The sequence below is a fragment of the Octodon degus genome, unplaced genomic scaffold, assembly GCF_000260255.1.
Source record: "Octodon degus isolate 3935 unplaced genomic scaffold, OctDeg1.0 scaffold00002, whole genome shotgun sequence".
Lineage (NCBI taxonomy): Eukaryota > Metazoa > Chordata > Mammalia > Rodentia > Octodontidae > Octodon > Octodon degus.
The window spans coordinates 32,721,680-32,734,432 of NW_004524578.1; the positions used below are offsets into that span (position 1 = coordinate 32,721,680).

Here is a 12,753-nt window from a genome sequence, read left to right on the forward strand (position 1 = left end):
TTTTTTGGTTCCTCGAATGCCTTCAGGGCACTTTTGGCCAGCGGGAGAGTTGTGAGGTTCGAACTCCAGCAACATGAGGCTGACAGCTTTGTGGAAGCAGCCACTTAAAGGACTGAGCTAGGGCCAGGCCCCCCTGAGCTGTCTTCCTGATCCTTCTTTATACATAACATTTTCAAAGGCATGTTACTTTAAAAACTACCTCTAGTTGTGCAGTTATAGAATTTTTATATTATTTTGTTTCTGCATAGCTGTCTGTACAGTTCAACTGTTGTTTAAAACAGTTAAAAGTAGGGCTGGCAAGATAGGTCAGTGGGGTAAATTCTTGCTTAGTCAAGTTCAGGGACTGATGCTCCATCTTCTATACTGCATGCTGCATGTCCCCCGCCCCCAGTTGCACTGAGTGGGCCACTGAGACCAGGTATGGTGGTACACGCCCATAATCCCAGTGCTGGGGAGGCTGAAAACAGAAGGATCACTATGAGTCTGAGCAGTGTAGTGAGACCTTGTACCAATACATAATAACAATTTTAAAAACAGTTATAAGTAGATTTTCTGCTTAGGTACAGAACTGTCTCAGGGTTTCTGAACGATAGGGCAGTTGACCTTCTGAATTGAGCTTTTCTTCTTGTGGGCATCTGCTCTGTGTACTGTCGGGCAGGATGGGAGATGCCATCTTCAACTCTACCTCTGTGGGCCAGTCCTGGCCCTGCTGTCCATACCTGACCTGTCAATCAAAAGTTCCTGCAGACATTGTATGTCCTGGGGGGGGGATGCACCCCCCAGACAAGAACAGCCTGTCTACTTTACTATCCAAGACATATTTCAAAGCATAAATGCCATCACAATAAATCCAAACAAAGAAAAGCCCTGTTCCTAAAAACAGAGCATACATTGTTTCCTGTATGAAAATATATAGATAAACTGGTATCAAAAAGACACATTTTCAGGGTAAGTATGGTGGCTTGATGTCTGTCCTTCACAGCATCTCAGCTTTTGTTTAAATATGTACTTGGTTAGTCACCTTTGGGTAGAATGCTAAAATCAAAGAAGATTTTCTGGACTCAGGAAGTGTGAGCTAATAATCCAGAAGAGGCGACAAAATGAATTTTGTTAGCAGCCATCTTTCCAGGGACTGTGGCAAACACATAAGCTAAACTAGCGAAGATATGCAAATCTGAACAAGAGGGAGATACAGAGGGACAAAAGGAAATTGATTTATCTGAAAGGAGTTTCTAGTTATATGTGTATAATTACAGAGCAATGTATCTGGGTAGTTTGGGCTAAGCATTTTATAGGCACAAAAGAAGTAGAAATACAATTGGGTATGTTGGGACATGCCTGTAATCCCAGCACTCGCAAGGCTAAGACAGGAGGATCATTGTAAATTAGAGACTAGCCTGGGCTACAAAGTGAGCTCAAGGCCAACCTGAACTCCATAGCGAGACCTTGTCTAAAAAAAAAAAAAAGGCCAATGAGATAGCTCTAGCTCAGCAGACTAAAGCACCTGCTTTGACAAGCTTAGGCAAGCTTAGGCAACCTGTTCGATCCCAGCACCACATGCTGTGCCAGCCCCGCCCCCAAGTTGGGCTGAGCTGGCCAGAGTCCAGGTATAGTAGCACATGCCTATAATCCCAGGGCTGGGGAGGCTGAAAGCAGGAGGATCACCACAAGTCCAAGCTGCATAGTGAGACCCTGCAGCAACCAAATACATCCAAAAGAAAGAAAGATGAGGAAGTAGAAATAACAACAAATTGTTTCAATTAACTTCAAAGAAGAAATTTCAAGTAACTTGAAATGAAATATTTGTTTTGTCTAACACAATTTGTTTTGTTTAAAATATTGCTATCTTTGGCAATATTTTAAATAGTGTGATACTTCTATGTACCAATAAGTAGAAGCTCAATCTTTACATCAGGAATTTAACAAGATCCTTCTGGTAACATACACCAAGATGCACCAGTTGGCAAGGGAAAAAAGCTGAGTTGAAATTGAAAATATTTAACAACTTAGGTGGCACAGAAAGCACATAATCAGAATTTTGCCAATCATGTGCAAGACTGTACCAGTATATATCAACTGCACATCAACCCTGGAAAAACAAAATGCAGAGCAGGGACTTCTGTTTGTGTAAAAATGGGACTAGTAGGAAGGATCTCTGTATGCGCGCGTGCACACACACACACACACACACACACACACACACAATTTGTATCTGCATTATTCATCCAGCCACATAAGAAACTGGTAACAGTGGTTTTCCCTTAAGAAGGGAAAGAAGAGGGCCACCGTATTATGGATGGCATACCGCAGGTCAATTTGAGAGTGAAGGGGAGCTTCCTCTCATTCCAGAGCAAAAGGCGTAAGTTCATACTGCACTGTCAAATCAGGATACGTGGTTACTCCAGCACTTGCAGGACTAGGTTCAGGGGTTGTAGAAGCCATATTTTTCACTCTGTCATATAACAAAATATATCTCCTACTTGCTCTTTTTCTTTAAAAATTCCTGAACATCATTGGAATGAAATACATCTCCAATCTGGAAAAAATCAGAATGCAAAAACGTTTATATTAATCATTTTTGTCTTGCTATCGTGATCATTAAGAAAAAACTCTAGCTATTCTTGATAAGGAGGAACTTGGATATTGAAATTTTTTTTCTAACAAACTTCTTCATCATGGTGATCATCAAGCAATCTGTGCCCCAAGCTACGAAATCCCTGTTTCTGATTTAACAGTCGTGGAGCCCAAGCTACTGACTTGCCAGCCACTCCAGTAAGGTCAGGTGCCCTTCTCTGTCTTTTCAAAGGATGCTACAGAGAACCTTGCTGTTCATTCCTTCCCTCTTGATGTCTAGGGAAAAGTTGTAGAGTACCAGCAAGCCAAACTAAAGCGTAGGCGCTGCACTAGGTTACCCAGGGGTATATAGATGTCATTACTTTGGTTTAAAAATAAGATGTAATGTTAGCGTTTGTAACTTTAAAATCAGGTCACATGGGGAAAATGAGTTATGTGACTAGTGAGTGAGAAGAAACTGCGGTAGCAAACACTCACTGTGTGTACATTACATTTCATTCTTGGTCTAAGAACTCGATGTGCATCCACTCAGTTAGTCCTTATCAAAGAAATGAAAGCCCTGTGACACCTAGGGTTGCCATCCTCAACTTAGACATGAAGAAAACAATCTGTGAGACATGAAATAGCGGTTAAGACTGGGAGGCGGAGCACTTGCGAGGTCTGAACCTAAGGGGGCAACGGCAGAGCCTGTGATTCCAACCTGAACAGAGAGCCTCTCGGGTCTCGAGTGGAAGTCAAGAGACGCAAGTTCCAATTCCCAAATGACAGCAGCTGTGTTTCCTAAACTAGAGAGAGGACTAAAACCTAACAGTAGGCTAGGGTATTTCATGGGTTTTCCCCACAACGTGAAGTTGTGATAACACAGTAGGATTTCATTTCCTCATCAATGTAGTGAGTGAGAGAAACTAGACAACTTCTGAGATTTTGTTTTATAAAGTTGGAAATCTTTCTATGTGTTAATAGTCTTTAAAGCAATTTATCAGTATGAACTTGCTTAGCTTTCCTGAGTCCTCTAGGCATTGCTGTTGTCAATATGGAGGAAAGTAAACCAATTCATGAGTCTTGCCCTAGTTTAAAAAGCTAGTAAGGGTCTGGGAAGATAGCTCAGCAGCCTAAGCACCTGCCTGGCAAACACAAAGACCCAGGTTTGATCCCCAGTTCTTCATGCCATGCCAGCCACCCAAACCAAACGTGATGGTGCACACCTGTAATCCTAGCACTGGGGAGGCTGAGACAGGAAGATCACCATGAGTCCAAGCTGCATAGCAAGACCCTGTGCCAAATTTTTAAAAAGCTGGTTAGATTCAACCTGTGGTTTCATGGCTTCAAGTCTATGTCTTAATCACTTTGCTCTTCAGCCCCTTTGTTATAAATTTAAGATGAACTGTAGATCAAGAGTGCAGATTATAAAATATTGGAAAAATCTGGATTCTACCGGAAAGACAGCCTTCCTTACAGGTAGGGAGAAAATTTCTATATTAGGTGTTTGTTTGCTTGATGCTGAGGCTTAAAACCAGGGCCTTGTGCTTGTGAAGTGCGCCCTGTACCGCTGAGCCACACCCTCAAGGAAATAGAAATATTTCTTTATGTTTCTCACCCAGGTGATCAGGGCCGTCTGAAGCCATCCCTGGAGGGCCAGTGAGGACCCTCCTCTTGTACTTCCTCCCTGTCACCTTCAACCTCCCTACCTCTGCTGTCCTGCTGCCTGCTGCCCGTCTTCTTCAGGGATTGCCTGAGGACTGGAGGGAATCATGGGCATAGAAAGTGGCATGGGGGGCAAGGTAGAAAGCAGAAAACGCACCCTGGAAATGGCTGATTTTACTGGTGTTTCTCCTTCTGCCTAAGTCCTTCCCTAACTCTGCAAATGCACATGCACAAGTGCCCTGGGAAAGAGATAACGCCATGCCGAGAGCACAGTTTCTTGTCCAGTCACTGCTCACAGTGTTCAGCTCAGTGCCAGTCCCTGCTCCCCAGACATGCACCAAAGTTTCAAAGGTGCTAGGCCCTAGTACAGGTGTTGGGGGGAGACAGACAGAGAGCAGTGAGACCATTTCTGGCCCTGGGAATCCTAGACAGACCTGAGCTTGTTCTCTTATGAGTCTTTAATAGTTCTTTCTTTCTCCTGGTAGTACTAGACCTTTATATTGAGCTAAGTCCCCAGTCACTTTTTTAAAAAGTTTTTTTTTTTTTTTTAATTTTGAGACAGAGTTGCTAAGTCTACCCAAGTTGGGCCTGAACTTATAACCCTTCTGCCTCAGCCTCTTAGGATGCTGGGTTTACAAGGGTGCACCACCACTTCCAGCTCATTACTTATAATAGTTTCTATTAATAACAGTTTCCACATATTGAGCCCATGCTAGGTGCCAGGCAGGAATCATACAAATCCATTCCTCATGTACATGGTAAATCTGGTAGCTATGTTTCATTATTCATTTCTAGATGGTACAACTGAAGCCCCCCTAATCTTAATGAACCAAAATTCAGACCAAATCCCCACTCTCTTCCGATGGCATCCTCCTGCAGTTTCAGTCTGTTTTCTTCACCGTGAAACAGAGTTCGGTAATACCTTTCTCTTGTGAGTGTGTAAGAATGAAATGAGACAACATGCTGTTGAGCACATGTATCAACACACTGGGTGGCGGTTCTTGAGACCAGACAGTGTGGCAGTGGGTGTGGAGTGCTTGAGGTGCCACCTGAGTCAGGAGCAGGGGACATACGCCTTCCTGGCTGCACAGAATCTCCTGCAGAGGTATTTGAGTGGAGCCTTGAAAAATGAAGTGTGTTTTTGTTTGTGGCAAGAAAGAGTGAGAGGTGAGACACAGACATTTTCTAGGTGAATGCTGAAGCCTGAAACAGGAGATTGTCATAGCCACGTGTGCACCTGGGGTGATAACTTACAGTCAGAAGGCTTCACATTTTCCCATATTTCTAAAATAATAAGACAATGACAACTCCTCACTTTTGAGAGAAAGAACAGATGCACCACTGACTTTCCCAGGTTGAATGGACTGTAACCCCTGATGTCTGGATGTCTTTGCTGTATAACTCTCAAATTCTAGATGAGGAGGACAGGGACTGTGGAGTAGGACATCAGGAAAAGAGTGAGATCATTGCAGGAGGTATAACGCTGGAAGAAAGGGGCCAGAATTGACTTTCTGGCCAGTAGTGTCTGTCCCCATGTCCCCATGTCCTCTCTACCAATTCTGCTGCCTGTCCTGATGTAGTTGACTCATTAGCACTCAGCATTTATAAGTAATTAGAAAACCAACTCTAGGGTCAGGGAGATAGCTCAGTGGTCTAAGCACCTGCCTGACAAGCCCTAGGACCTGGGTTCAATCCCCAGTACTGTGGTGGCACACATCAGTAATTCCAGCACTGGGGAGACTAAAACAGGAGGATCACTATAAGTCCAAGCTGTGCAGTGAGACCATGCACCAAATATATAAATATATATAAAAATCTATTAAGAAAGAAAACTGACTATATTACTTACTCGTACAAAGGAAGCAACTGCCATGTGTGTCTCCCTGACAGCAAACAGACCTAACATGTGGATAAGACCCAGAAAACTCCTGAAAACCACAGAAATGGTAAACATGGCCTTGCTGTATGAAACCTGCAGCCTAACCAGACAGAAGGACTCTACTTTCATTTTTCAGTGTAACTTTCTATTTAAGAGCCTCAATTTGTAAAAGATGGAAGAACTCATTTGTTAGCCACTTCTGTATTCTTTGCAATTTTTTAAAAGGTAGATAAATGTCAGAAAATTTTGTCAGAAATCCAAGAAGATAACTAGAGAAACAGTACAAGAGAAAAGGCAAGTGTTACTCAAACAAAAACAAACAAATCACTCTGAAATGATCCAAAGAAAACCCCACAGATTATGCACAGGACCCTCCCCTTTCATGAAACTCTCACAACTTGTTTTGCCACAGAGGAACTTAAATGTTACAATATTTAGGTAACCAATCAGTGAAGTAGCTGGCCTCAAACCAGGAAGCCCTTACGGTATAGTATGTTGAGCTGCACAAGTAAGACTTCTGGTTCTCAGCCAGTTTTTGTTCCCTGTGCTTGTAGGATGGGAAAGCAGATGTGAAGTCCCTCATGGCGAAGTTTAACTCGGGGAGCCATCCGGTGGAGGAGGTCTCGGGCAACCACCGGCCCTTCAAAGTCGCAGCCCAAAACTCGCCTTCAGGAATACAAGCGAGAAAGAACTTGTTTGACAATGCCACCGGAAATGTCACCCCTTCAGCAGGACCCGGCAACGTGCCCAAGCTTGGGACTCCAAAGCCACCTTTGGCAGTGAAACCTACTTTTGAGGAAAAGCCTGACAAGGAGCCCAAACCTCCCTTTTTAAAGCCTACTGCAGTGGCTCAAAAATTCGGAACGCTGACAAACTCGGTCACCAGAGACCCTGACACAAAAGTGGGATTTCCAAAACCTGGAGGCCTCAAGCCCATCAATCTGCCCAAAGAAGAGTCCAAACCTGTGCTTCCCCGGCCCCCTGGGAATAAGCTGCCACTTCACAGTGTGAACCAAGACCAAGATGTGAAGACGCAAGTACCAAAGCCTGGGCCTCCTCCTCCAGCTACAGAAAATGAACAGAGACAAGCATTCCCCAAGGTGGCCGGGCCTAAAGCCAAGTTTATGCCAGCCGCACAAGACCACGATGCCAAACCCCTCTTCCCCAAGCCAACCATTGGTCAGAAGCCAGCCCTGGGCCCTGAGAACCCCCAAGAAGATGAGAGCCTCCCTAAGACTGTGTTTGCCCAGAGAGGATTCCCCACACCCCTCGGAGCCAAGTCCAAGGGAGGCCCTTTAAAACCAACAAGGGAAGACTCAGAAAGTAAAGGCCATGGAGGTGATATGTCGAGTTCTCCATTTGCTGGAGTTGTTCTGAAACCTGCTGGAAACCGAGGAAGCCCAGGCCTCTCCAGAAATGGTGAAGAAAATAAAGAACACAGGAAGATAGATGCTGCTAAAAATATCTTCCTCAGCAAAATGAATCAGGAAGAGCCAGCATCAGGGGCTGCTCCCTCCAGGTTTCCTAAGGTTCCTTCCAAGGTGACAGTGGGGGGCCCCTGGGCCCAAAATCAAGAGAAAGAAAAAGAAGATAAAAATCCAGCAGTCCCAAGGCAGAAACCATTGCCTCCTTTGTCTGCCTTGGGTCCACCTCCACCCAAACCCAACAGACCACCCCACGTTGACTTGGCGAGATTCCGAAAAGTCGATTCTGCAAATAGTAAGTTATTATTATTTTTTTTTATTGTTAGTGTGGTTTGTTCCACAGCAGGAGGTGCTTTAGCTTCTAGGGGGAAAAGTTGCTCCAGGAATGCTTCCGTATCTGGCACTCGTGCATGTAAGTGATGAATTTTATTTGGCATTTCTTTCTTTTGTGTGGGAGGTCTGAGAAGGTAGGAAGTCTGGGTTCTATGCAGGCATTCTATGAGAAAATACTTGGCAGCTGGGTTTTCAGGAGAGGGGGTGGAAATTCATCCATTTGATTGATAAATGGTTTTGCTCAATGGTAATGACTGCACTCACTTCCTCAGTTGGATTTCATTTCCTTTCTGTTGAAAAAGACTGAGGCCCATTATTTCTATTACCAGAAATGAGATAGACAGAAGCGAGCAAACTTCTAGTAAGTGCTTCCCCAAGGAGCAACTAGGGTGGCCAGGGACTTCTGGCCATGTCTGGAGACATTTTTGATCATCGAGGACTGGAGGTGCTTTTTGATATCACTGAGGAGAGGGCAAGGATGCTGGTCAGCATCCCACTCTGCCCAGGAGAGCCGTTCACTTCAAGGAATCATCCAGGCCAAAACTCGAACAGTACTGAGGATGAGAGACCTTCTTCAAAGTCATTTCAAAGAGCCTCACCATTCATGTTGCGTAAGCTCAATGCTCAAGTTAGAAAGTAAAAGGACTCTTAGGACACTGTCATTTTGGTCTCGTATTTTAGCTTTTTTAATTTCTCAATATAGTTTTATTAATTTATTTGTAAGTATCCCATGGCTAGAAAAATAAGGCAGACAAAGGAGTGCAATACTCTCCTTCCTGGCAAACCAGGGATGTCACTGCAATAGTTTGGAATGTGGTGAGACTTGATACTGATCGGCTGTGTAGGTTTGTAACTCCGCATCATGAGGAATAAAAACTCACACGTGTCTGAGATGATTAATATTTTTGGAAAAGGATGCACAGTTGTTGCTTATTGTAACACAGAAAAAAAAAAGCTGATAAGTGACTGTACCTCTATTAGTCATACATTTCTCTTTATAAAATTATGGTTTAATTTAAAGCAGTTCTGACCTAACAGCTGCTTTTCATTTTTTGCACTGTGAAATGTCTTCAGTGTGCCCTTTTCCTCAGAGCAATGTACTTTTTGTTAATAAACACATAGCAAGCACGTCCCTATTGGTCCTGTCATACAGGAAGCAAGCTTAGAATCATCCCCATTGTCTCTCTCCTAGAGAGATTCAGCCTGGTGTCAGCTTTTCATCTTTCATCTTGTTCCAGCGCTGATTCATCACTCAAAACTGTTGTTTTTGTGAGAACCTCTAAATGGTTCCTTATTTCTTCTGTTATACAGATTTAAAAAAAAAAAAAAAAATTAACTCCTACCCTCCATTTTATGGCTGTGAGCATATGCCAGGGAAATGGTTTGAAGTTAAGCAAAAGTCCTTGGGAGTTTTCTTCCGCACCCTCCACCTGCATTTCCAGTCCTCTGTACCTTTGGGTGGTGGCGACACAGCTTTTGGAGGAGGCTGCCCAAGTATCAACACTAAGGGTGTTCTCTTTGGGACTGTAGGCCTGGCCAGGTCGGTGCTGAACGGGCACCGTGTGATAGAGCAATGAGGAGCCAGGCTGAGCTACAGAGCTGGCAGCATGATGCACTCCTCCTGCTCCCCCCCTGGAGTCCCTTTTCCTCTCCTGACCTTCTCTCTCTGCTACCCAGATGCCCAGGACGCTGTCTCTATTTTAAGTCCTGTCATCATTGTTACCTTCTCAGCCTCTGCTCTCTCAGGACATGTTGGGATCCAAAATACAACCTAGGGCCTGCCAGATAGCTCAGCGGACTAAAGCATCTGCTTAGGCAGACACAGGGACCAGAGTTCAATCCCCAGTTTGCTGTGCCAGCCCCACCCACCCCAGGCGCGCTGAGATGGCAATTGAGACTGGGCATGGTGCCACACGCCTGTAATCCCAGAACTTAGAAAGCTAAAAACAGGAGGATCACTACGAGTCCGATCTATGCAGTGAGACCCTGTAGACCCTGTACTACACACATTTAAAAAATAAATACAGCCTCTTGCCTGGTCATCTACCTCTTCCACAAATCAAAAGTCTATGCATCTTTATTTTCTTTTCATTTGTGTATTTGGTACAGGGTTTCACTACATAGCTTGGACTCATACTGATCCTCCTGTTTACAGCCTCCCCAGTGCTAGGATTATAGGCCTGCCCGGCCTCAGTCACCGCTCAGTGCATCCGGGGGCAGGGCCTGCAAGGCATGAGGGACTGGGGATTGAACCTTAAAAGTCAGTACATCTTAATGTAAATTGACCTCAACTTGATGTCAGGATAAAGGAATCTGAAACATATCTCTAGGTTCTGAATAATGCCCTTTTAAAGTATTTACCTTCTCATAAAATTAAATTATTTTACATTTTTAAACAGAAATTACATTCTGGCTCAAAAAACAAGTATAAAATGGTATACAAGGGCCAGCCAGAATGCTTAGCAGATTAAAATGCCTACTTAGGCAGACTCAGGGACCGGGGATTAGATCTCAAGGGCTGCCCTGCCAGCCCCATCCCTGGGGCACACTGAGACAGTGATTGAGACTGGGCATGATAGCCTGCACCTGTAATCCCAGAGCGTGGGAGGCTGAAAACAGGAGGATCACTACGAGTCCAATCTACATAATGAGGCACTGTAAACCCTGTACTAAATACATTAAAAAGAAAATAAATAGATAAATAAATAAAATGGTATACAATAAAGTAGAAGTCACAGTTAGTACTTACCTGATGTTTACCTGTCTTCTAAGCCCCTCCTCTATGGAAATGGCTCTTCCTAGTCCCTTACATGTCTGTACAAGATTTCTTTTATGTTTACATAACACAATAAAAATATAGGTAGAGCTAATCCTTCAGCTTTAGCCTCAAAAAGTAAAATATTATATGCAATGCTCTTTTACTTTTTTTGTTTTAAAGGTAACAAAAATAAGGAAAAACAATAAAAATGGTACAAAATTTCAAAACAAGATGATAGGAAATTAGCAATAGTTGTTACATGGCACAGTGTCATGGATCTACTTCAAAGTAGATGCTCAGACTGCAGATATAGGCATGCGAAATAGACCGAACAATTAAGCATTAACTGTTCCTTTCGACAAACCAATAGAAATTAGTAGTGCAATTAACCTAGCTATCTTCTGTGTATATATAGGCCTTTTTTTCCTTCCTTCCTTCTTTCCTTCCTTCCTTCCTTCCTTCCTTCCTTCCTTCCTTCCTTCCTTCCTTCCTTTCTTCCTTCCTTTCTTCCCTCTCTTTCTTTCCTCCTTCCTTCTTTTCCTTCCTTCCTTCCTTTCTTTCCTCCTTCCTTCTTTTTTCTTTCCTCCTTTCTTTCTTTTTTTCTTCTTTCCTTCCTTCCCTTCTGTTTTCCTCTCTTTTTCTCTTTCTTTCTTCCTTCCTTCTTTTCTTTCTTTCCTTCTTTCTTTTTTCTTCTTTCCTTCCTTCCCTTTTGTTTTCCTTTCTCTTTCTCTCTATCTTTCTTTCTTTCCTTCTTCTTTTCTTCTTCCTTCCTTCCCTCCTTTCCCTCATCCCAGTGCTCTTTCCTTTTGAACAGCTACTTTCCTTTCACAGCATCTATTGCGCCTTTCAGATTTTGGTTTATCTTTCTATACAGCTACATAATACTTCTCACATAAAAACACTGCATCTTTTTCATGCAGCACTCAGTTGCTGGGCATTTCTCTTTTGCTTTTGTGTGTTTCTATTCTGCATGTGGTGGTGGTGGCGGCTTTGGGGATGGAATCTAGGACCTCATGGACACCAAGCATGCGTTCTTCAGAGCTGCATCTTAAATGCACTTGATAAGAAAAGCAGAAGTGTGTGTCTTCCCACAATGTAGAAAGGAGTAACTGATTTTTCTTCAGAGCTGCACAATGCTCTGATAAATGAGTCACTAACCTAATTGATTTAACAGTTCATATTATTTCTAAGCATTGTATATTACAAATAATACTATAGAAAAGAAACGTACCTATTTCATAAAACACACAAACAGTATATTCTTAATAGTCAGGTCTGCAAACTCCTAATTCTTCCACTGCTATCTTTCCTAAACTGTGGCAGAAATACTAGGAGGTTTAGCCTCCCATTTAAGAAAGTTAAAATATGTCAGAATACAAAAAGACACATTTATGTTAATAACGGTTAGGCAGCATGCTAAACAGAAATTGTTTAAATTTCTTTGGTGGCCAAAGAAAAATTCCCAGATTCTGCTACGTACCACTCTTGAGTACACAAATGGAAACTTTGTAAAATGTATAATCATAATGATGTAGTACGTTGTATGTATAATCTTTCGGTGGCAACGATACTTTCGCCATCCAGGAAGGGTAGTCCTGGCCTTCACTCCACACATGAGGGGCGAAGGCTTTGGCTGTGCCTGACCAAAGCCATACGTGCAGGGCCAGAAGCTAGCTCTTCACTTCCTAAATTCAATTCCTTGTTTACTTACTGTCCTGCCTCTGTATATATTTACTTACACGGAATATATATTATTACAAATACACATGATTTTAACTTTTATAAAAGGGATCTTAATGTTCTCTTTTTAAGTCCTTATAATTTCCTATGAAATATAGTAATTTTAATGAATTAACTTCAAACCAAAGTGTATAGTGTTTCAATTAATAACCTCTAATGATATTGCTAGTAAGAGCTATTTGTCATACAATATAGACTTCAGAATTGGTAGACCTGGATTTTCTTTTTCATTTATTTATTTATTTATTTATTCATAATTCTACTGATAAACAAACAGCAATGAGACAGTTTCAAATCAAATCACTAGGGCAGTTTCAATAACTAACACACTGCATACATTCTTCTTAGTGGTTAATTGCTGTACAAGATGCGGACTTGAGATCCTATTTACAAACGCCATT

At 42.7% G+C, this 12,753-nt stretch overlaps 1 protein-coding gene across 1 annotated transcript in view; it reads left to right on the top strand.

The window, feature by feature from the left end:
* Positions 1-12,753, top strand: part of Fyb1 (FYN binding protein 1) — a 154,053-nt gene that overhangs the window by 62,505 nt on the left and 78,795 nt on the right. Inside the window, exon 2 of the mRNA XM_023712691.1 lies at positions 6,652-7,816. Coding sequence (XP_023568459.1) covers positions 6,652-7,816 — 1,165 coding nt within the window. The remainder of the gene's footprint in view (positions 1-6,651; positions 7,817-12,753) is intronic.